Genomic DNA, 27014 nt, shown 5'->3' on the forward strand with positions numbered 1-27014 from the left:
TTATTTTCCCCTGTTAAAATCGACAGTAATCTTTATACTTTATTTTGAATTTGTGGAAGAAGGTACTTGTTGCTCTTCTTCCGAACTAAAATAATGATCCTCGACTGAAGTAGCGAAGGTCGAGGATCGTCGTAATGATTTGTAGCTGCAGATTGTATATTTTATTTTGAATTAATTATCTGAGGAATTCAAATACTATTTTTAACAATGACGACGGAACTACCTAACTCAGATGTCAAAAATAAATAAAACATGTAATATCATTAAAATAAGTATTAATTTAAAGTTAATTATTTCGGAAATTGTTCCGAGAAAGTAATACAACATATAAAACTTATATAAATAGAAAACTTTAATAAAACCTATTAAAAATTAACATTGCGGCTCCTTTATTTTCAAATTATCAAACGTCACCCACACCTCATAACTGTTGAAGCAGAGCAGATGTCCGGCCATCCCTGACTTGTCTTCTTTGTCCAAATTACTCAGACAAGTCCAATATTGAATTGGACCAGAACCAAGTCTCTGCCAATGCGCTGCCGTGCTGACGGCAAACCTCATTCGTTCTGTCATATTATAAAAGTAATAGACACGTTCTGGCAACTTCAGCGATATGTTTTCTATGTTGCGAATTCTGGAACAATAAACTACAAGCTCCCACCTTTTCAGAATGCCAAATAATAAAATGACTGCTTCACGACTGATTTGAGAGCGACCGCCGATGCGAAAACCGCTGTGTGAGTTCGAAAAGTGAGTTACACAATCGCAAGGCTGAACTTATAACTTATTTTATGTTATTCATCAAATTTTAATTTTTAATTAAATGAAACGCAAATTTAGAGAAGCAAATATTCAAAAAATCACATCTTAATCACAAAAAATCTAGTGATACACTTTTCTTAAATTTGATACTGAATATTTATAAAATATACCCATAGCTTTTCCCACATATCGTTGTCAAATAATCACTATCTGTTTGTCCATACACGTCTAGAAATATTCCCTTGGATTGAGCAAAGTATGTGTACAAGCAGCGTTTATCATCTGCTGGTTTAACAAGAAGTTCAGCCTTTAGGGTGTTGTCTTCTGTGGTGAATTTTAAGGGTTTTTCTGGGATCGAACTAAAAAGACAATGCAATTTATGTCATAGGTAGACAAGGTGATAAGCAAGATTCTAAAAGCGCGTCAAGAAAACCTATATCTATCTCGGAATCCCAGTGTAAGTATCAGTGTAGTATCATTCATTCAAATGGCAGTCCCGAGCTAAAAGGACTGTTTTATAATTTAAAAAAATGTGATGATTTAACATATATAGGTATCAATCTTTTAAAAAGGGTTTCAGTGTCTCGAGATATTAAAACATTTTCTTTATGAAATTAACGACAATGTACAACAGAATTTATAGCATCAAAAACAATTAATGATTGTTAAAATAAATAAATTAATATCGTTGAGGCGTTTGGAAGAAAGTTAGCTGGGGTTAAATGATATACATAGTATAGCGAAGGATATTATGGGAACATTTGACGGAGGCTTTTGGTGAGAGACAAGCTGATTCGTGGTAATAGTACCAACTAAATAATGTAGAAATTACTGATAGAAAAATACTCTACTCAATGGCATATTTTAACGTTGCGAAGGCAGAATGTTTTAAGTGGGCGATATTCTTGCATTTGCAAAATTGTTAGGATAATAAAATTATTAATTTCTTAACTGTTAAATAAAATTACCTAGTTAAGATTTCCTCACAAAAGTAAATACAATTCTTCACTACTTACGTCATAATAGGGGTATGAAAGTCCCACTCAGGTAATAGATGTACCAAATGCTTCGGTACGCGGAAATGTTTGATATACGGCGAAGTATGTTTCAAATACTTTGCAATTTGGTTTATTGTTTTTAAATCTACTGACATACAAACAAACGAATGACCGTTTGGACTCTCATCGTCAGGAAATAATGGACGACCACCTGTAACACCGTGTAAATATATAAAATCGTATGTTAACATATAGTATGAGAAGTGTTGGCTTCAGCATGCGACACTTATCTGAAATCGTAGGTTCGATTCACGTCTGATATATCTGACGTATGAAATTTTTATTAGTTAATATTGCTAATATAATCTGACGTACCTACTAAAGTTCCATTAAATGCAGTCGGTATATAGATTAGACGGCTCATAGGTTAGAAATCGGGACTTAGGGTATTATTGAAAATATACCTATATTACCTATATACCTAGCGTAAAACAACTAGAATAATTTATTAGCGTGTTTTGTCTAAGTCTCAAATAGCAATCACGATAAAGGAAGGTTTGTGCTAGCGGCTGGATTAATATGCAACTATTATAACAGTTGCGGCGCCTATATATTCAAAGACTAATAAAACTAAGTCCGCATAGCAATAAATATTAAGAAAAATCGATTTGAATTTTTTAATAGAAATTCCTAAAACGTTTAAAAGAATAAAATTAGCGGTAAACTAACGTTCAAAGTTTATAAGATCTGGTACAGTATGTTCTACCCACACTCCGCCTACTCCATCAGCCATGAGTATACCATGAGCAGAAGACCCGAGGGAGTCTGCCTTTTGAGCGTCATATATTGCGACAGCTAAGTGGTCTCTATACGTTCGCTGAAATTTAGATGATAAATATTTTCTTCTAGTTTTATATAAATGAACTTAAAAAACCATCCTCGTGCTCAGAATTTCTGTTACTACTACACCTTAATGCCATTGAGAAGCAACCTTTAACATTGTGTCAATGGGATAGGTTAGGTTACGGTATTTCTTTCATAACAAATTTTATTTAATAACAAGTAGATCAGACTTGTAGGTGAAGAATGGAAATCAGGATTTAAAGGTAAGATTCATAGACGAAACTTAGCACTGTGAAGGAAGGTGCTGCTTTTTATCTGACCTAAAGATAGGTCCCTCGACTAGTTAAACCAGTCGCTCGAAAGGTCACAAGTGAAGCTGGAAGGCCGCAGTAGTCAAGGTCGGCAAGTTACATATATATCCGAGAGGTAGCGCCCGCCGAACAATAGAAGTTTGGACTCTTTCCCCACTAAACAGGCCGTGCTGAGTCGATAGCGATATCTCTAACCATTTCAGAGATAGCTTCCCAAACCCTTAGCTAATTAATTATCACCACCCCACATCAGCTACTACTTCCTGCACCAAATTACTAAGGATGTAATTACTAATTACCGAGTCAGTTTCGTACCTATCATTAGCTAATTACCATCTGCTTTCACCGGCAAATGCACCAGGAATGGATGGAAAAAGAATTTAATTGAAAATGAAAAATATGATTAATACATGTTTATTTGCATTACGTTACAATACAACTCTACTAGTGCCATGTAATTTCTTGGTGAGTCATACGAAAAATTTCTGAGGTAATCCGAATCGTCCAAACTGAAACCCCAGAACATGTAGTATAAATGTACTACACAATACTGCCCACAAAACGCAGAATAGAAATCCTAAACGCTTGCTGTATTATACCTCACATTATCATCCCAATATATGTAATATCTTATATGTATTTATTTAGAAAAGTAGGGAAAGTATAAATGAGAAACCATGTTATTTATAAGATTTCATTCTGTTTTATTATTCTCAATTTAATTATAAGTACATAAAAGTAATTTCTTAACTACTATCATCCACACATATATTTCTGTTTTTATCTATTTCTATAATATATCTAGCGAGTAAAGGTAACACTTCTGACTTCCTTTTGTAAATATATCAACTCTACCATCAGATTCCCTCATTAAATCATCTATTATTATCAAATGAGGATTTTTACCATCAAACATATGCTAATCAGGCAGCCCTTTATGATAACTTATGATAACTATTTACTCCAGGTATATTATAAAATGGCTGCATTTCATCATAACACCATGTAATTTCAGAAAAAAAATCATTACATGCACTACCCCTGTGTTTAATGAATTGTGCAACAAAGTTTGATTTTCCACATCCTGTTGGACCTGCTATGACGGCAGAAAATGGATGGATAAAATGAATCATTTTTTATACTTCTCTCTTCTTTGGGTGTCCCAATTAAACTGGGTATTTTTCTTTTAAAACATTTTATTTATACATTTAAGTTACAGTAAAATATAAAAAGGTTATATATAATAACAAAATAAAATAATAATAATAATCAGAAAACATTGTCCTACAAATTATTACAGAAATGATAATGTGTATCAAAAAATAATAATGAGTAATGAAATTATCTACAACTACATTTCATTATTCATTAAATTTCATTAATAATCTAGATATATTATTTTAGTTGGAATTGCTAGCGAGTTTATAATGACCCAGCGGTAACGTATCTATATTATTTGGTAGAATGCATCGCTTGGTGTCATTAAAAGATAAAAATGTTTTATTTACTTCTTGTGTGAAAATTGTATGTTTTAATGATTTAAATCGATACATATTACAATATTGAACATTTTTATTAAACAAACATGACTTATAATTATCTAACGTTAACTTTTTTGCGACACACTTATTAACACCCTCCGCTTTAGTAATAATTTTATCATCTACCTGTAATGCATACATTTTTGATCGCAAACACACAAATTCTGTAAAGATTTTACCACAATTTTCATCTTTGAAATAACCTATTTTTTTCTTATTTAGTTTAGGAAAATTAAAAACATTGTTTGCATCATAATCTGATGTATCGAAATATGTACAAATGTCTAGTTTTATATCATTATAAAAGTTACTAGTAAATATTTGATAAATGAGACTGTCGGTATCTGTGTACAGCAGTTTCAGATTAGAAGCAAATTTCTCTTGCATGTAATTATAGTGGAAATCATACATCAGCGTTTTTGATATATCTAATATACAAAATCCGAGATAAATAGGTTTATTATAAATTAACTTCACTTTGTTTAATTGAATTGCAACAAGACTATCAGAAAATATTGAAACACTGTGAAAATGTGGTTTAGCAATTAAATCTCCAGCTCCCAATACTTTGCCCCTATTTTCCCAGTGGGTTAATAGTTTAACGTTTACACGTTTCTCAATATTTTCCATAGTCTTACCAAAAACAGCGTTGTTCATGAGTTTATAGAAATCTTTCTCTAAATCAGAATTAGCTCGGGTTCTCAATTGTGTATTAAGGTCTATATATTTCTTTAACCATGGACTCTGCTTAAATTGTAATATTCTATAAACTTTTATTAATTTTAATCCCATTTTCAAACATTGAATTAAATTTCGATAATGAATAATATATTTGGATTTATTTTTTAAGTTTGGAATCAATCTAATTTCCTTAGCGTCCCCAACAGGTATATTTTCTGGACAAAGAGGTAAATCTGAATGTTTATTATGTAAATCCACCGGATACTCCAGATCTACTTCTAAGATAAAACCTATATCTGATGAACAACTAACATTAAAATCTGTATCAGCACTAACCCACTCAAAACCACCTGTAGGTAGATATTGCGACATAGCCCAACCATATAAATTATTGGCATCGAAATACATTAAGAATGACTCTTTATCTTTCGCATTATAGTCAGACATGTATACATTATTTGCTTTTGCATAGCGAGTGCTACATTGCGAAACACCACCACGAATTCCTGATTTAATAAAAGCAATCATATCTAAGTCAGTAAGTAATTCTATTTCTGTTTTAGTATGTTTTAACATAGCATCCCAACTTAATCCAGGCGCTGTATAGTAATGAGCCGGATCTAAATCGTATGTTTTAATGCAAACACATCTAAAATTTTCAAAAATATCTGCTAACAATAAAACATCCGTTTTTAAATAAAGATTTGAGTAATCCAACATATTTTTACAATTGAAATGATTCCAAACATCTTTGGCATGGTTGTAATCTTCATTAGAAATAATGGAATCTGTAAGAGTACTGTAAAAGTGCGGAAGATCTGGAAGTTGATTGTTTAATGTATCAAAATCTTTAATGAATTCATGTGGAAATACACCTTTTTTAGTCAGCCGTTTAAAGTCTTCTGAATTGGGAAAGCATTTTGATAATTCTTTAAAAGTATTGTTGTTTAAGTTTTTCGCTAAAGTATCTAAGCTACTGGGTAAAAATTTTAGAGAATCCAGAAAACGTAAAGTTACATTATTGTTATTGATTTTAAGTAACTTTGAAAATGATATGTATTTTTCTTTATTTTGCGGGAGAACTTCTACCTGACCTTCATCAAAGTTTAAGGCGTGTACGATAAAATGTGCATAATGGCTTAAATTGTGCAAGAAGACTGGTATAGTGTAAGGCACTCTAAATTTTTCTGAACAAAGTTTATGTGTGACACCAACAAATTTCCCAGTAAACCAATCGTGATAAATCATTGAATCCCCACACAAAACTTTATTACAAATATAACAATGTGTAGATTTGCTAACTATATCTTGCTCTATTGGTGATATTTTATTAGGGACTTTTTGGAAACCAATTTTTTTAACAATTGTTTGCAGATTATCTTTCAGTGATTCCATAAATTTTAAAGCACAATTTTCACCAGTATATGTTACATATTTAGACAATTTATCATCGTATGAGCATTTAATGTAGTATCCAAAACTATATACATTATGTTTTTGTACATTTATCGTATGTGGTTTTGAAGGATCGTTTGAACATGATGCTAAAGGACTTAAAAAAGCCTCAAAATCCGCATATATAACAAAAGGTAACATCAATTTGCGTTGAAATTTATCAAAACTTAATATACTTTCAGATACGTTATCACTCCACCAATTATTTTTATTTTTATCTACGCTTGGTAATTGTGTACAAATATGGTTGCAATCATTTTTTTGATGGTTATTCAAACGTTCAGATGTTGAAAAATATTGTAAACAAGAGTCACATAGATATATAGCTTCTTTGGATTTCGAAACTTGACTACTTATTAATCGTGACATATTTTTTATATAACAATAATGACTAATTTTACCCCGTGTCAAATATAGCAAATTTATATGAGTCTGCATTTTATTCTTTGTAAAATACAATGGCCCAACAATACAATGTTTATTTCTTTGCTCATTATATTCTAACCCAAAAACATTAATGCTAATATTATTAAGATTTTCAATTTTGTGTATATCGTTTAATTTAACTGGAAATGTAATGTTACCGAACTTTAATTTATGATTGTGTTTGGTGTACGATGATACTCTATCCGAATTTTTATGTATTGGGAACAAAGCAGATAACAGTGCCCACTTAAAACAGGCGTCATCAGTGTTTTTAACATTTATCACAGCTTTTTTTATTTTTATATCATGTGGTAACTCAATAAAGGATTTTCCTCTTAACGGGTTAAATTGATTTAAATTCATATCCAAATATAAAATTTTATTCAGACTCCACCCACTATCTCTTCTCTCGAATGAACTTATATAGTTAATTAGAGAATTCGTGAGAGTTGTATAAAATATATTTAAATCATCACCAGTACAAACAATAAAATTTATTGATTGGAAATCAAAAGTGTTGTTTATGTTTTTTGTCTCCTGAACAAAGTCACCAAATAAAATAAAATTTATTTTTAAACTTGTGTGATATTCTATAGATTTATTTATTAATGTTAATATTGTATCTTTGATTGAAGCAAGAAATAAATCTGGTGTCTCAAACTGTAAATCATTTTGATGTTCTGAAGTTACTCTATAGGTTTTTATTCTATTACCGAACGCAGTCTCAATAATCTTAGCATTGGGTTTTATTGAATGTTGTATATTCGTGCCAAATTTCGTGTTAGAATTATTACCTTCATTTGATGTTGATGGCTCTTGTGAAGACCGTGAAAGATCCATGTTCGGTCCAGATTTTATTATTTTGATGTCAGCAGAGTTACTATCAACATCTGCTTTCCTTTTGGTTCTGCGACCCATTTGATCATCCCTATCGAATAAAATTTTATTTTATTGAACTGTTAGAAATGCGAATAGAGAAATTAAAAAAAAATATGATTATTAAATATACTCACAATTTCCCATCGAATTCATCACATAGCACCATCATACTTTGATCATAAAATGGGTGATTTAAATCATTTCTTTCTATTTCATCACAAACATTGAAAAGTTCAATTGTATCAATGGATAAGCTTTCAAATTCATGATCCATTGTATACATATATATATTCGTTCCACAACAAAAGTTTTTTGTAACACACTTTTTACCTTAATGCGCAAAGGTCTTCAACAAAATGATTAACTTTGTACAATGCAACATAGTATTTATACTTGTGGATAACAGACACATTACTTAATTATATAAAAATAAATGGTATTAGAATACGGTAGTTAGTTAATTAATTACTAATTAAGTCATCGCATTAAGAAACTAAAGGAAACTAATTTTTAACACTGTAATGTTTTGCACTATCTTCCTCGGATATCGCCTGTGTTATGTTATACACTCTACTCCTTTATCTGAAGATCAATGTTGGAATTGTTTTTCAGGTAATATTTAACTCGAATATTATCTGCATTTTTTTTTTCGAATATTGTCAGATCGGGATTTCTTTAAAAAAAATTAAACTCAATTTTCACAAATATATATCAGCGTCCCTGCACGGCCAACAATTGAAGAAAGATTAGGTTTTTTATTTATCTGGTCGGGTTCTTGAAGTAAAAAGTCATCTAAACGGTAACTGGTCCTCTTATTTTTATTAACTGTTACGTTTAAAACCTCTTCTTTATCACAAAAAACAAATAAATAAGAATTATTAAAGAATTTTCTGACGCCAAATTTAAAAAATATAAATAACTTCCAACCACTTCACGCAACTTAGAGCAAAATACTAAATCGTTCTACAAGTATAGGGTTTTATAAACTGGTAACGGATATGGTTATCTAGTTACCGTATTCAAGTCGACTGCATGTTTCAACAAGTATCCGTATTTATCAGTAAAATGTGGATAATAAATACAAAGGGCACTCTAATACCTTTTGGAATGTTATCATTGCATTTTTCAAATATCCTAGAAATAGATAAGAACAGAAATGTATGTGTGGATTATAGTAGTTAAGAAATGACTTTTATGTACTTAAAATTAAATTGAGAATCATAAAACAGAGTGAAATATAATAAATAACAAATGGTTTCTCATTTATACCCTACTTTTCTAAATAAATACATATAAGATATTACATATGGGATGACAATACCTACAACGTGATGTTAGTTTAGGTGGATGATTGGAATTGTATTTAATGTAATACATAACAGTAGAAGGTCAAACGCGTTGGAGTAAAAATGAATACAATAAACCTGCAAATGAGTCTCCATAGAATACATCCCAACCTCCAGTACACGACGAGGTACACGGTATACTGTACTGTGTCGCCTACCAATGCACCCACAATCAATTACCCGCATTTATTATATGCAATCTCGACCCTGACTCACAACCATTGGGTAGCTATTCAGTATTCATATCAACCACGAAAAAGTTGGATAATATTTTGATTCCTTTGGACGTGAACTGATTAGAGTTAGAGCGGATTTTTTAAGAAGAAATAGTCGCGTGTGGATGTTACAGGTAGCGTTCAGGATTTCTATTCTGCGTTTTGTGGGGAGTATTGTGTGGTATATTTATACTACAAGTTTTGGGGTTTGGAAGATTACCTCAGAAATGTTTTGTATGACTCACCAATGACATGGCTCTAGTAAAGTGCGATTGTAACGTAATGCAAAAAAACATATATAGAAATCATATTTTTAATTTTCAATCAAGACCTTTTTCCATCCATTCCTGGTGCATTTGCTGATGAATGCAGATGGTAATTAGCTAATGATAGGTACGAAACTGACTCGGTAATTAGTAAATGAGGGTGACGTATTGGACGAGACTTTACGTTCGTAATTGGGAATTTGAAAATAAAATAGTAGCTGATAAGGTGAAACTCTGAAACGGTTAGAGATATCGCTTCGGGAGTGCTATCGACTCAGCACTGCTTGTTTAGTGAGGAAAGAGTACAAACTTTTTTTTAGGCGGGTGCTGCGGCAACGTGTGAGGCAGTCCCCAGAAATCCATACTAATGCCGGAATAAATTTTTTTGCGCGTTTTTCGTTAAATTATTATGTCGCTCTAGCTCTAAGATCTGTGTTAAAATTATAATAAAGGATTATGTCAGTTTTAGGTCGGTTAATCTTTATACGTAAGTCATATATAGGCCTATGTAGTTGCTGACTTAAAGATCTACTGTAATTTAGCCTTTATAGTTGCAGACTTCAGTTGATATTATACAAATTGGCGGCGTAGTTTATGGGATTGAGTTGCATAGTCCAACTACTTAATTATTTGCATAGTCCAAGGTCTCCTTAAATTTAATAACATACCTTAAACACTGGCGCTAAAGTATTTCGTAATAAAGTGTGAGAATTAATATTCATATGGTACGGATTCCATCGGCCAAACTCACTTGAAGTTATGAATGTAAAGTTTCTACCATTACCAAGGAATGGAAGGTCTTCGCTTGGGGGTTTGTAAATAAACCACCTAAAAAACCTATTCTTTAAATATGCAAAATTTCTCGTAGTATCGTCATCATAATGAGATGTTTTCTCATAGCGTTTCTTGTTAAAGTAATATTTAAATGGATTAAGAAATACAATACATAGCCGTATCAAGAGGGGATGATGGGGTCATGACTACCCCGGGCACTAAACATGGTACTCACTTTATCCAATTTATTTGATACCGTTACAAGATAGTTCTTATATATGGATATTTACGAATTCTATATACAAACGTTCCAAATCGGTCGCTTTATACACTCATAAACACAACAATGTGTTTATCTAGTTTCATACAAGGAAATTTAGGTTTCTGAGACTTTACCAGACTCGAATTCTGTATTGCTTTAATTAATACCATTGTTAGAGCAGTGTTGGCCTTGTGGCTTCAGCGTGCGACTCTCATACCTGAGGTCGTAGGTTCGATCCCCGGCTGTGTACCAAAGGACTTTCTGTCTATGTGCGCATTTAACATTCGCTCGAACGGTGAAGGAAAACATCGTGAGGAAACCGACATGTCTCAGACCCAAAAAGTCGACCGCGTGTGTCAGGCACTGGAGGCTGATCACCTACTTGCCTATTAGATTTAAAAATGATCATGAAACAGATTCAGAAATCTGAGGCCAAGACCTAAAGAGGTTGTAGCGCCACAGATTTTTTTTATTAATACCAATAATTACCGTATAGAAAAAATATTTTTTACCAGTCAATAGGAACATCATAGTTATCCCTACAATGCAAGTTTACATAATTCCATCCTTTTTTTCCATATACATTATGTATACAAAACACAAATACATAAAAGCGAAAGTCCATGTTACACTGCGCAACTATGACTAAAAATACTGAATATGCATATTTCTATGTCTACACTCAAGAATGCACATAAGTAATAAAACATAATAATAAAAAGCTTTTATTATACACAATAAAATGAAAAATTTACATTACAAAAGAAAATATTTACAGTAGTAAAAAAAGCGTCCGTAATGCGGAAAACTCCTGACTTCGATTCCCAACGAAAACATAATTGTTTTGAGTTCATCCCACAAATTCTGATAAATTATGTGCCCCCATTGTTAGACTCTAATAAGTCGCTATCATCTAGATAAGTACACTTTATGCGCCTGCACTTTTGAATGGATTAACACACTATTTATAATCTATTTAATACAATGTTTAATTAATTAAAAGATATCTTAACTATACGCCATATTTACAACTTTGCTTAAACTATTTATCACAGAAAAATATCCTTTGATTAGAGAAATCTCATTCGCCTCTATTAATCGCATGAAAAACTAAAATATTTCCACTCTTGAATCTCTTTTGTCTCTCTCTGTCAAACTGTGATTACACTGTAATGAAAAGAGACGGGGAGACTAGTCAAAATGCCGCAATTCAATGATTTATTTTGTCTTAATCGAAGGTAATTAGTAACATAGATTACTTTGTTACGTAGGAATCTTTAAAAAAAAGGACTTTAATAATACTAGAATTCTTCCTCCTCTCAACAAAACTCTATAATAATAAAGTATATCGACGTACTAAACGATTGTTTAATATCGTCAATTTTAACTTCTCTAACCAAAGGTTTATATCTAATTATTACAAGATTGAACAGATTCGATTAAATGCGCGAAATTACCCCAAAGTATGGGACCAGACGTACAAACTGTTCCACCACCACGGGACTCTTGGGGCAACTGAAAAAAATCAAATATTTAGCACAAAGAGATACTATGTTATATATATGTTATGATATATGTCAAATATATATTTAACCGACTTCAAAAAACCGAAGGCGGTTATCTAGTCTATACTCTGATTTTTCATTCCGTAGAATTCTGACATTTCGTTACTGTTGCTACTTAAAAAGTTCTCCACTGAAAAAGAGACAAAATTGACTTATTTGATGGCAATGAAAAAAATGCTACGTATTTTTTATGTTTTACCTACAAAAAGGTAAATCTAAATATTTACTTACCTACCCAAGTGACCTAATACAAAAATAACAAATATTTCAATATAACAATATATCAAATTAACTTTAATTACTTTATTTTATTTATTATTTAGCTGGCATCACTCGCCATTAAACCACTTTTAATGTGGAGTACCGAACTTAATAAAATGGATACATTCACTTACAATATAATGTATGTATAGACTCAGATGTTAAGACTCGTATTGAAATTGAAAAATGTGCCCGGCCAAAAAGGTTTCAGAGATGGTCTGACATGTCAAAAAATGATAGCTGTCAGAATTCTACGGAATTAAAAATCAAAGTATAGGTAGGTCGGATTTTTGTATGCTACGTGATCTTTTGTTAATAGGTAAATAAATGTTGATTTTTTATGTAACTGAGCAAACGGGCAGGAAGCTCATCTGATGTTAAATGATACCGACGTTCACATTTCCAGAAGGCAAGTGGTTGGCCGGCCTTTTAAGAATAGGTACTTAAGCTGTTCGCGGCAAAAAACTGCTTTAAAAAATGCTCTGCTGTGGATCGCCGGACGGCGAGGTGATTCCGCCCGTATTTCGTATTCGGCCTATTAATAAGGTCTTAGACAGTTTCCACGGGATGTTTTCCTTCACCATAAGTATAAATTGCTCACAAGATACTTACAGCTCTATTAATATCTCCGACACACACCCAGTAGTCTGCTACTTTGGTATCCTGACTATTGTGCATCTTGTGAGCGACGGCTACGGCCCACTTCGAGTGGTCGTTGTGAGAGGTAAACGACATCTTGGCTATTGGAAATTTTAGGCGTTCGATGTTTCGGACCCTGTACGTATAAAAAAAAAGATTTTCATTAAACAAGTAACTTAAAAAAAGTATATGTAACTTAGGAAATGCAAAAATTCTCACGATCAAATCAAATCAATCAAACCAAAAATCAAATCACGGGCGGTGAGTAAAGTTCTATTATATCTATCCTGTAGTTATGTATAGATTATAAAATAAAACGTGTGTGTATTTATGTACACTAATGTTAGAAGTTATACATCTTTGGCGTAATAATTTTTTCGAAATGCAATTTCTTGTCCATTTTATTTATTTATTTATTAACACTTCGTTGCATATACATTACTATAGTACGATTGACATAATTAAATAAAAAGGAGAGCAACTGGCGGCCTTATCGCTTTCGAGCGATCTCTTCCAGGCAACCACTCATTTAATGGTGACTTCCAATCGAAACGATATAATATGTACTAATCATGTTATTTTACAATAAACACTATGTATTTTATCTCATTGGAACGGGTTTTCTCGAATAGAAATCATTATTTTGATTTAAATAAACACGACTCTAAAAACTACGCCATGATAGACAATGCAACTTGTCGATAAAACAGAGCAAGCGCCAACTAGCGGCCAAGACTGTTATACCGACGTTTGAACAGATATTCAAGGTGTCGGTTTTATGTGAGTGTGCGCGCGCATCGAAAAATTTACTCTCATCATTTTTCCCCAACGCGCCAAAAGAAGTATAACTTCAAAAAATTTAACTATGCTTTGTCCAGCCTAAAAATCGGTAAAATGAAACTTACTGGAAATTCCTATTACATTCCGAATCCAGAGTTCCCGGTCCATTCATCCAAGACTCAACTAAAAGATCAGACTGCAATACTTCAGCCACTAAACCGCTGTACAAATCGTCATTGAACATTGCACTTTTCGCAAATGACAGGAATTTGCGACCAACTAAAGTTTCAAAGCTTTCTATGTGGTACCTGGAATTATTAAAACGAAAATTAATTCTTAATGTACATGTCAATTAATTATTTATATCAATCTTAATATTTCTGCACGTAAAGCTCATAAAATAAAATATCTTTATTTATTTTTTAATTTACTAAGATTAATATTTCTTCTCGAAACTACGATATCTATGCACAAAGATTGGTGAAAAGGGTGACCATAGCATCGAAATCTGCTGTAGAATTGAACAAGCGCGAAACGCCTTGTCAAAACTAAAAAAAGTACATTGTGACAAACGCCTAAATTTACAGCTGACAACGCGCATTGCGCGATGTTACGTCTTCTCCATGCTGCTCTACTGCGTAGAATCTTGGACGCTGACAGAGACTATGTCTAAAAAACTGGAAGCGTCTGGAAAAAACCTGGAAACTGGAATCTGTAATCCAGTAAGAATCTTTGGGTTTATCGACGTACTTCTTAAATTGTACCACCGGATAGTAGGTTTGATATTCGTAGTCGGTAAAGTAGTACTCGCTGTATCACTAATAAATTTATTTAATGAATTTATTGGTGTAAGAACGATGCTATATATTTATATTTTTTTCATCCATAAAAAACAGTATGATTCATTCAAATATTATTACAAATAAAAATGTGAATAAAGTCCAACTCACCAAGGCGATGCATCCACAGTTTTATTTCGAATTACATCTACTAAATTGGGTAATTCATTTTCAAATTCCTGCGGCAAACGATGATATACTATTGATGGCTCATTGTATTTCAACTGCATGCCGATTTGGTTAAGTGTTGCCGTTTGGACGGACACACAAAGGAACGATTGTCCAAACTTCATGCCGCTTGTTGGATAACTATATGAACTTGTGTTTAGACCATTACCTTAAAAAAGCATTGTGTTTGTTTAATTAAAATAAAATATAAATCAGTGGCGCTACAACCTCTTTAGGTCTTGGCCTCAGATTTCTGAATCTGTTTCATGATCATTTTTAAATCTCATAGGGAAGTAGGTGATCAGCTTCCAGTGCCTGACACACGCCGTCGACTTTTTGGGTCTAAGACATGTCGGTTTCCTCACGATGTTTTCCTTCACCGTTCGAGCAAATGTTAAATTCGTAATTAGAAAGAAAGTCCATTGGTGCACACCCGGAGATCGAACCTACGACCTCAGGTATGAGAGTCGCACGCTGAAGCCACTAGGCCAACACTGCTCGTTTGTTTAATTACCATTTTCAAAATCCCTAGGAAAAGGTTTACAATTTGATATGTAATTTTTTTTAGTTCTGTGTAAGCAAACACAGAAACTTTTCAAGTATTAACTAAGTACTTACTGTCTGGTACAGGTGGAAACCGTGGTACAGAATGAACAAGCCATGAGGAAGTGAATTTGTCACCGAGAATAACACCTTTAGTATGGCCATTCTCTACTCTAGTTTTCATGAATTTCGAATGCATTTTACACATTTCAGCTAAATCATAATCATCATAGTATTTGTCACCAAGTTTGAATTTTTTATATTTTTTCATAGTAGATTGGTTCTGTTGGCCTGAAAATGTAACAAAAAGGGCTAAATAAATCTGAAACTGAAGACATTTGAATTTACATTGCTATAAAAACTAGATGGATCTATCAAAAACAGGACCTTCATTTATTATGATAATAGGAAAATAATTAAAAAGCTTTGTACCATAACTGCCTAAGATGTTGAATGGGGCAGATATGTTTCTGGTAATTGTTATTGCATTTACTGTATAAGCTAGTAGGTCTTCCACACCTACTAACGCAAGATATAGCAATAGATTTATCAAATGTTAATGAAAGATCTGTAGATTTACCTTTTTTACTCTTAGAATACATTTCTGCCACAGATTGTAACAAATCAGGCTTATTTTCCGTTGATGGTGGTTGGTCATTGTAAATTACTGAAATTGTGTTTTTATCCTGAAATTACAACTATTTTCATGAGCTGGCACCAATTAAAAACTTACAGAAGTATAGGTTGTGTTGTTGATCTTTACCTGATATAAAGGTGCTAAGGTTCTGCCAACCATTGAACGAGGGTCACCAATTGATAAATCTGACATAATCCAACCTCCTCTAAGCTTAGATGGTGTCAAATGCATGTAAGCTACACCTCGTCTTACTAAAGGATTCAAATGGTTTCTTTCCCTGGGTAACTTGTAAACATAGAACCTGTAGTTATTACATATGTTGATTATCCAGTCATAGATTTTACTTAATAATGTGAGTTAATTAAACCAAATATTATTTATATTGTTAAAAAATAGATACAGTTAGTCATAATAATTTTACCTTAATAACATCAGCAGAAATTAAGGTAAGCTAGCATTATTGACATGGAATTCTTAAATGAGACATAGTTTCTTTTATCAAGCATACAGTCAGTCTCTTACTCATATGTAAATAAAAACACAAATTTAATGTAAAATTTACATCTTGAAGCAACAGTAATTAAAAATACTCATATTAAACAATAATATAATATAAAGAACCTTTGTTTTTAAATAACCTAGGTAGATATTTATTTAAATACTTTAAGCCAGTTTTTAATTTAAACTTACCAATCTACTGGCTCTCCTCGTTCATTTCTGCACTGCGGAGTCAATCCTAAACTATGTGTAAGGAATAATATTAACACTGTGACACTGGTATTCATTATGAAACGTGTTTGGCCCATCATTTCTACCGATCAAGTAACAAAGGAAACTCGAATTGCTAGAATAACATGATGTCATGTTACGAACATTACGATTAAACAATGTGTGTTTACAAACACAAATTGCTATTGCTTTAGTATGTATCATAAACAATGAAATAATCTAATTTATTAATTCATTTGCTTTTCATTTACAAAAATGTTTTATTTTCGAATACTTATACATACTTAAAATACACCAAGCATTACAATAACAAGCAAGTAGAATTTAGGAAAAGTTTAGTATAAATTAAAAATAATAAGATTTTAAAAATGAAAACCTCTTCTAAACGAACTTAACTGTCAACGTCATTTCGATGGTGCTTAAGTGTCAATTACATGCGCTCGAGTTGAGAGTATTACCAATTATTTAAACAAATATTTTCTATTCAGTATTTTTTTAACCTGATTACCTCTGCGAATTAAGACAATGCCTATTGCCTTTGCCTATTAATTAGTAATCGTAGATTTTTTTTTAAATACTTGTTTAGTTGTAGGGTCAACATATTTTAAATTGTATGTACTTTATGATACATTCTCGACTTAAAATTACCAAGACATTGTTAAGTAAATGAAAGTCAATCGTTTTCATAAATATAATTTACTTAACATGATACATAATAAACCTTTAACAAAATATAATGGAAGACATGATTATGTAATTATAACAATATGATGATACAAAAAATAAATGCTCTTTACATTTTCTCCTAAAATAACTAAATTGAGTATTACTGTTGTGTCGGCATAGAAACAGCCGCTTTAGTATGAGAAACGTCACTTTGCCTCCAATATGACACCACCGTCTTCAACTCTGTATAGAAGTCAATACCCTGTTTACCGCAGAAGTGATTTGTGCCCAAAAAGCTTCCCCTGGTTCCACTAAATGAAAACATAGACAATGGAACCGGAATCGGCACATTTATTCCAACTTGACCAACGTCGATTTCCGCCGCGAATTTTCTGGCTGTTGCCCCATTCGTTGTAAACACAGCTGTACCGTTTCCGTATGGATTTGAGTTAATTAGATTAATTGCTTCGTCTAATGTATCCACGAAGAGGCAGACTAGAACTGGGCCAAATATTTCCTCTTTGTAACATTCCATGTTTGGTTGGACGTCGGTCAAAATTGTAGGACCGACAAAGTTGCCCTTTTCGAAACCAGAAACCTTGACTCCACGGCCATCGAGAACTAATTTGGCACCTTCCTTTACACCTGGGAAAAATCATTTATTTTGTTTTAGGTTTTAAAGGTGTTTGTAATATTAAAAACTTATATTATGTAATCGATTTTTAGTCTTAATCTGATATGAAACATTGTACCACAAGTGCTAATTAATATTCAACAAGGAGGTTAACTAAATTTCTGATTTAAATACTTGATTATGTTAATTTATTGGTAAATTTGAGTTACATTGACAAAGTAGTTTTAATTCTTTTTTTTAATAAAAAGAAACCATATTCGTCGTCACTGTACATTAGCACTGATATATACAATTATATATATACATATATCCTAACAAAAACAATACATGGTTTTTGTTGTAAGATCTTATATAAACATCAAATCATTCAGTGTTGATTGTAGCAGTATGCCTTGCCAAATTACAATATCACAGAGATGTTTTGAAGTAATATCTCTCTTTAATGCATATGTCACCGTAAAATTATAAAAACCGTTAGATTGTAATCTATCTCGCGAGATTGTAAACTGTCGAAAGATTGTCAACTCAACATACTGCTTGCAATTTAACGTATTATTATTCGGTAGTTATATGAAATTGTTGGGAAGTAAAATTAATCTGTAATTGACCAAAGAAGTTTGAATGATAACTAAGTTAGTGTAGTACAATCTACCGAATACCGATAACCGATAACCGATAGATAACAATCTAACGGTTTTTACAATTTTACGTTAACACATATATTTAATTGAATCAATCTGCTTGTTTACTAGTGCGGTTTAGGCAATACTCCATGTATTCATTTCAAAAAAATTATTTGTTTAGACCATTTAGTTAACTATTATGAATAGTCCTTGAACTTTTAAGATTTAAAATATTAATTAACCTGATTCGACCAGTTTGTGTATCCGTTCCTTAGCTCTTACAGAGATGACTGGACCGACGTCTGTTCCGGGCACATGTCCCGCGTTCACTTTGAGTGCCTTTCCTCTCTCAACCAAGTCGGGGATCCATTCCTTAGCTTCGCCTATAAGGATAATAATTCCATAAAATAGTGTTGCTTTATTTTTTTTTAAAGACAATTCACACCAATTGACCGAGTCCCATGCTAAGCTGGTGAAGCTTGTGTTATGGGTACTAGGCAACGGATATACATACATATTATAGATAGACAGACATATAAATACATATCTAAACACCCAAGACCTAAGCACAACACCAAATGCTCATCACATCGATGTTCGTATCAGCCGGGGATCGAACCCGGGACCCATGGATTCGCAGTCAGGGGTACTAACCACTAGACCAATGAGTCGTCAAATATTGGCATCATCAACGTAGGTACTAAACGAGAATCAACATCAAGAATAACGAATGAAAAAATCAGTTAAACACACAAGTAAAAATAAATACCTTATATTTATTAATAGAGAATAGAAAAGACCAAAGATTAAGAATCTTTATTGCCATTATTAACTAACATTACTGACAGTGAAAGGATTATAAACATAAAAACATAGACAACACCAAATGGTGTTGATTAGATAACATAAGCTAATACATACAAATATTAGATAGGAATAGAAAAACAGCACCGGAATTTTAAGTTAGAAAATAACAAAAGATTTTTATTAATTTAATAGTAAGTTAAAAAGTGCTTACCAACAAACACAACAGTACTAAGGGCCATACACCTTTGCCCCGCAGCACCGAACGCGGCACCCGCTAGCTGGTTCAATGTGTGCTCTTTATTTGCGTCCGGCATTATTACACCATGGTTTTTGGCTCCCATGTTACTTTGTACCCGTTTGCCTAAAATATATGTGGATTAGTCAAACTCAAACTCAAAATATCTTTATTCAAGTGGGTAACCAAGTACTCTTTTGAATTGTCAAGTTAAATCAACTGTAAATTTACATTTACTACCAGTTCGCAAGTCAAGGGCGTAGAGCGGGTAAGAAGAACTGGCAAGAAACTTTCCGCCACTCTTTTTAATCGCCAAGTATTGTCATACAAATTGTTTGAACTGGAGCAAATCAATCCCAAGGATTAGGATCATTTAAGTATTCCTGAAAATTATAAAACGCTTTATTGATTAACTGCCGTTTAACGAGGGCTTTGAATTTATTTAGTGATAATACTCTCAATTTGTAAATAATGAGTAGATTATTGGTTTTTGCGATATTAACTACCCTCATTTTACTTTATATTTTCGAATTTTAATAGACCCTACCCGGTTTTTGAACGTGTACTTAGCAACTACATACCATTGGCAGATGCCCTGCTGTAGATATGTTTGCCAGCCGCGTCTCCGCCAACAAACGACACAGCCTTAATGTCAGGTTTGTCGCAAATGAAATTCACTGTATCGTGTGTACCGTGGACAACCTATTAAACATATTGGATATACTTTTAGTTATTAAAATGTACAGGGACGCAATCAGGCAGATATGTGACCGAGTGGCTAAGCAGCAGAGGGGAGTGTCGAATTCTCCCCTTTCTTAAAAAGGGACATTATTTTCATGAAGGGTTGGCGTCTCCCGCCGGGCCCGGGCGACAACTACTCCGGAAATATCGTCATAATATTTATGGGCGAGTCTGTGCCCGCTGCCCGGCGCTACCCGCATTACCTCTCGTCCTATTTTTGTGAGTGACATATCGGACATCAGTGTAGGTTAAAATAAAACGTAATGTTAAGGATACGAAATGGAATGCTTAGATGGTTTGGCCATGGTATGGATGAATAAGAAGCAGGTAACAAGTAGGATATTAATATTTGCGAGATGTTCCCACGAGAATGTGCATGCTCCTATTTCACCATGCCTCCTGCTGATAGACAAATCTTTGTCTTTAATTTATTTTATTATTATCAATTACTTATGATGTCACGTGGAACATGGTGTAATGGTTGCAGCTGCTTACAAACGTTGTGTAAAACAAAAAAAAAGGGTGTGTGTACTTATGTACGCGCGTAAGAAGTTATACTTCTTTGGCATTGTTAAAAATAGTTTTTGATTGCATGCAAATAATTAATTACAATTTTATTAAATTATCAAAGACTGGAAAAGGAGTCATTATAGTCAATAAAGTTCAGTTTACATTTGAAAAATTAAATAAATAAATATTTATTATTATTCTCTTACAATAAATGTATCATAAATTCTATCATTATTCGAGTGTTGTTTTTAAATTATGTCCAATGGCGTAGCATCCTCCGTCCGTCTCCGTCCGGGCAACTTCATTCTGTTAATTTTGTGTCACGGTGCGCACGCATCGTAAAATTTCACTCTCATCAATTTTTCATATTACGCGCCTAAAGAAGTATAACTTCAAAAACTTGGCGATTAAAAAGAGTGGCGGAGAGTTTATTGCCAGTTTTTCTCTTTCATTCTACACCCTTGATTTGAGAACAGCCATATATATTTCTTTTTTGACATTCATAAGTGTACATTGTGTTACTTATATGAATAATATATTTTGAATTTTTGATATAAAAGGCGACCGCGGATGGTGAAATCGGTTTATGTCGGCCTTGTCGTACATACCTGGGCCAAATACAGGAGGTACTAGTTATGGGACAACTTAAAAGTACCCCCATAACCGACGAGCATGCATGGTGAATGCAATGAAAGTGGATGAAGCGAGAAAGGAATGTCAGGACTGTAGCAAGTGAAGATCCGTGGTCTCAGCCTACCCTTTCGGGAAAATGGCGTGATAATATAAAATTAAATATTCAATTTCCTTACAATATTTAAAAATGTAGTTAAAGCATTGAATATTCGAATGTGTTTGCTTTTAGGAACCTTTTTACTAATATCTTTTAACAAGCGATTAATATCCCGTCACCAGGGTTTTTGTCCCAATTCCCAAAAAACTTATCATGATGATGAATTGACGACTTATTGGTTACCCCTGACTGCGAATCCAAGGGTCCCGGGTTCGATCCCCGGCTGAGACGAACATCGATGTGATGAGCATTTGGTGTTGTGCTTAGGTCTTGGTCGTTTAAATATGTATTTATATGTCTATCTATCAGTAATATGTATGTATATCCGTTGCCTAGTACCCATAACACAAGCTTCACCAGCTTAGCATGAGACTTGATCAATTGGTGTGAATTGTCTTAAAAAAAAAAAATTATCAGCAGGTGCAAAAAAATTGTATAGGAATTATTGTTTTTACACCAATTAGGTGTTCATACTACAAAATCACCTCGACTTTCACCTCCAACGCTATAAGTTACCCATTAAAGTATTTCCTAACAAATAATTCAACTATAGATAATATTAAGTATAGATAGTAAAATTTCTTCTAATTTTATGTGGTAGTTTAACTAACGTTAACAAGGCCAGGTGGAGCTCCAGCTTCTTGGAGCAGATCCATCATCATCAGGGTCGCTCCAGGGTCTTGTTCAGATGGCTTCAGGATGCAAGTGTTACCAGTAACCAGTGCTGGTGGGAACATCCACAGCGGAATCATCACGGGGAAGTTGAATGCGGCAACACCTATAAAATTTAATACATATCATCTGAAAGAAATCTAATATATACAATTCTCGTGTCGTGGTGTTTGTGGTTAAACTCATCCGAAACGGCTTGACCGATTCTCATGAAATTTGTGTGCATATTGGGTATGTTTGAGAATCGGACAACATCTATTTTTCATCCCCCTAAATGTTAAGGGTAGTCCACCCCTAATTCTTTTTTTTTAATTTTTAGATAAAAAATTTTTTTTCTGATACAGCATTAAAAAATACATACAACCCCTAATTTTCACCCCTCTACGATCAACCCCTATTTTTTATAATAAATGATATACATGGCAAAACGACGTTTGCCGGATCAGCTAGTTAATCTTATAAAATAGTGTTTCTACCTCATTCCACTATATTGAATATTGCAATGAACGTAATGAACACTGGTTCTTAATTCTTCTGATTATAAAACAAAGGCATTTATATCATCATTATATAAATCTATAAAACAAATATAAACTTTATTCAAAAAAATCTGAATTAAAATAAAACAGCCAAAATATAGTAAGTATATGAATTGCAATATTATAGAATTGAAAACTTCGAGATCTTAAAGTTACTGTTCACGAACTGCTATACAGCCGGTACTGGTGTTTTAAACAGACTTTGTACAGACAAGTTTCTGAAACCTCAAGTCATACGCCAAACACATTCACACACACACACACTGTTTAGCTGACATTTTACTCTTATGACCTTACTTTGAAGGTGTATATTTATTGTTTCTCCAATATTTAATGCCCGAAAAGTGGTATAAATAAAGTAACTTACCACCAACAACTCCAATAGGTACTTTATAGCTATGAGTATCCATGTCCTTAGAAATGTTCTGGATAGAATCACCAAGTTGGAGAGATGTGATACTGCAGCAATGTTCCACCGATTCTGTAATAAAAAAATATGCTGACTTATATCCAGTCCTCAGAACACACACAAGGGGCCATTCAAGTATTACGTAAGCAGATTTACTGCTATTTATATCCCCCCCCCTCCTCTTATCAGCAAAGCTCTCAAAAATTATAGTATGGAAAGGTTTTAATTTTTTTTTTGGAGGAATCTTTGAAAATGCATTTCGTTTTCAAGCATAGACAATTTGTGGGTAAAAAAGTAAATAATTACTGTTGACGTAATCACCAAATAAGAAAATAAAAGACCACCCCCCGCCCCCACCCCCAATAGTGCTTACGTAATAATTGAACTTTCAAGGTATTGATACAAGAAAGTCAGTTCTTGTGTAAAAAGCTAGTTTTACTCATTCTTCAAAATAATTGTGTTACACATAAAACATAAATGCATAAATCTTTATTGAAATGTAAAAAACTTACGGATTCCTCTTAGAACATCGCCTTCAGCATCAGCGATAGTCTTTCCCTGTTCCTCTGTTATTTTGGCAGCTAACTTACTTTGATTTTCACGAAGTAAACGCGCGAATCTTTTGGAATAAAAAAAAAATACGGAGCCCGGGGATTATTGAATTAATTTTTTTTCTTAAGATCGTGATTGCGATTTTGTTTGTAAAAGCAGTGTAGTAAAACTAAACCGTGACTGACAATTATAGCCACAAATCTAAGCCAAATCTCCGGTAAGATAACAAAAGCAATATTATCAAGACAAATCAGTTGTTACACACAGTAAAAAAAGGATTGTTCATAATTTTTGATGGTACATCTCATAAAGTATGTATATTATTGTATATTATGTCTTATTTAAAGGTTCTTCCCAACTTTGTTACTCATAAAGTTCCTAATTAAAATCATGTCATTTTAAGATAACACCACACCATATTTACATGAAATTTTTATTCATACTTACTTGAACATAAGTTGCTGACGTGTCATAATAGTGCTTTGACTCCAAGATTTGTAAGCCTTTTTGGCTGATTCAAGAGCCAAATTTAATTCATCTTGTGTTGTTTCAGGAACTCTGGAAAACAAACAAAATATACACTTACATACTTAAGAATAACAATTGATATTCTTTCAGTCTAGTACTTCTTTAAGCTCTAGTTAAATTAATAGATGCCAATTTTTAAGGAAGAAAAGAAGTGTGGAGGGGCAAGGTGTGCCCTTCCTTCAACCAGTGAAACCTCTGACTGGCTGGCCCTAAGGAGTTAAAAGTTGATGTTGAGATGTCAACTTTTGGAAACACTTTGATTAAACAATTTATGCAATAGAAATCATTGTAATTCTAATTTCAGATTGTAGCTATTAAGCCTGTTAGCTATAGAAATACTAAGTTTTTTGTAAGAAAGAGTAATTAACTAGTAAATAGCAAAACTAATGAATTTAATAAATAAATTTTATTTTGCTTCTTAATATTATGTAACCTTCTGAAAGTAACTGTAAACATTAATTTAGTATAGCAACCCATTATCTGATATGACATATTTCATACAATTTGTTTACATTCAGACTGATAAAGTATTGTATAACACGATTTATTTTTCAAGATTAATTAGAAATTCATTATATAATAATTTAATAATTGTTAAAAAATATATAAAATATACACTATTATTGATTATTAGGTACAGAAACCTATTTTTTTCTCTAAGAACCTGTCTACTAAAATTGATTCCACAATTTTTTTAGAGTTGCTCAATGCATATATGACAGACAAATTAAAATAAATTATTCAGCATTTTTATATTTTATATAATATGCTTTGAGTTTTCTTTAATGAGGTTAAAGTTTGATTGATTGTTACAATTAATCTTATTTTTATAATTACAAATATTCAAAATGATGTAATACAGAATCATGGTGACTATTTAGGTTTTGTTCTTCAGACTAAGGCAAATCATTACCGTACCATTAAGTCTTTACCACTTATTTTATGGCCTTATTTGCTTAATACAATATGAAATAAGTCTTGTGTGTAAAGGATAATAGTCCACAGCTCGGAACCTTTGGTATGGTTTGTGGACTCAGCTTTCGCACTTAGACGCTCAATAGGTCTGTTGTACATACTCGGAACCTTCGCCAAAGCTAACCAGTAATAATGGCTTAAAAGTAAACACGCATAAATAGATTACAAATCACTGGGCTAACTAAGCCATAGATTTGGCAATATTTAATAACCATGGCATGCATATCAAAAAATAATAAATACCTCCCAATTACTTCATTTGTAGCCGGGTTGGTGAGATCAATCCATTGGCTGGTCTTTGAGTCTACATACTGACCATCAATATACAGTTTTGTAGTTGTTGCTGAACTACTATAGTTACGGCGTAGCAGAATATGAGACTGAAAAACATAATTGAATCGGTCATTTTAAACATTTTTTAAGTCAAGTCAATTGATTTAATTAATACTGTTTTTACAAACGCATAAATTATATTCAAATTGAAAGTCATTCAGAGTGTATTCCGTTTTCCGTTATAGAATATGTATTTATTATTTGTTGTATTTTTAAGATATGTACATTTAAATCTGGTAGTGCATTATGGATAAAGTCATATTGCTTCGTAAGAAATATTCAACTACGCAACAAAAGACAATGTATTTGGTAACATGATTGTATTGTAAATTCAAATTTAACCTAGTGATATATTAGAATATATGTTTTTTACATTTCGTATGCGTAAGAACGCAATAGAGTACGAAAATACTCCTTTGACATTTACTTGTTTTTAAGATTAAATTCAAAAACACATTGTTTTACTACCTTATATATTCAATACATATTTCAAAAATATAAACTAAGCATACTTACTTCTGATTTTAATAACTTCAACATTGCTGAAGCCATGATGTTTATTTAGACTTAAACTTAATGCAAGAAAACTAGTCCCGAAGGCGGCAGTTAGGTGGAAAGGGGGCCTGGCCGACTGATTAAAATTACAAAGTGATATCGTGACCTTGCGGCTTGAATTGATAAAATTAAATTATACGGTCTGTCGTCAGAGTAGGGATGACTTGTTTTGTACTGATTTAAAAATCTATGATAAATCTACGTTTTTCAAAGTTATTTTTACCGGTCACTGCATACTAAACAAGCTAAATGTTAATATTATGGTTTGTCCCGTTGGCGAAGATGAAACCAAATACCATTTGAATTAAGTACATCTGCTTTTGTGTTATTTTTGGTATAGCTGAAAATATTTTTCGTGTTTGTAATTTGTAAATGTGAACAGTGAAATTACTAAATCTTTCATTCTCATTCCAATCTAGAATTTCAAACATGGAAGTATCAAGTATGTATTTGAATCATTAAGATTTCATAGAAAATTGTCAAGTAGAGTAGTATAGTTGACGGCTGACAAATTATTTGTCAGTA

At 32.6% G+C, this 27014-nt stretch overlaps 2 protein-coding genes across 2 annotated transcripts; both read right to left on the reverse strand.

Annotated features, from left to right (window-relative positions):
• Positions 1 to 258: 258 nt before the first annotated feature.
• On the reverse strand, positions 259 to 17321 carry LOC125052015. Its single transcript, XM_047652655.1, has 14 exons — positions 16882 to 17321; positions 16318 to 16492; positions 16135 to 16240; positions 15630 to 15845; positions 14955 to 15180; positions 14130 to 14312; positions 13198 to 13360; positions 12173 to 12274; positions 11272 to 11429; positions 10392 to 10551; positions 2490 to 2637; positions 1779 to 1971; positions 933 to 1121; positions 259 to 634 (listed from the first exon to the last, which is right to left on the reverse strand). Exons 1-14 carry the CDS (start codon positions 16998 to 17000, stop codon positions 373 to 375), a joined length of 2400 nt encoding a protein of 799 aa, XP_047508611.1. The 5' UTR covers positions 17001 to 17321; the 3' UTR covers positions 259 to 372.
• Positions 17322 to 17622: 301 nt separating this feature from the next.
• On the reverse strand, positions 17623 to 26672 carry LOC125051605 (probable methylmalonate-semialdehyde dehydrogenase [acylating], mitochondrial). The gene is made up of 10 exons (XM_047652044.1): positions 26451 to 26672; positions 25845 to 25981; positions 24546 to 24656; positions 24059 to 24165; positions 23505 to 23618; positions 22538 to 22704; positions 20467 to 20587; positions 19862 to 20011; positions 19086 to 19226; positions 17623 to 18231 (listed from the first exon to the last, which is right to left on the reverse strand). Exons 1-10 carry the CDS (start codon positions 26484 to 26486, stop codon positions 17747 to 17749), a joined length of 1569 nt encoding a protein of 522 aa, XP_047508000.1. The 5' UTR covers positions 26487 to 26672; the 3' UTR covers positions 17623 to 17746.
• Between the last annotated feature and the right edge of the window lie 342 nt (positions 26673 to 27014).

Source organism: Pieris napi, chromosome 8 (genome assembly GCF_905475465.1).
Source record: "Pieris napi chromosome 8, ilPieNapi1.2, whole genome shotgun sequence".
Lineage (NCBI taxonomy): Eukaryota > Metazoa > Arthropoda > Insecta > Lepidoptera > Pieridae > Pieris > Pieris napi.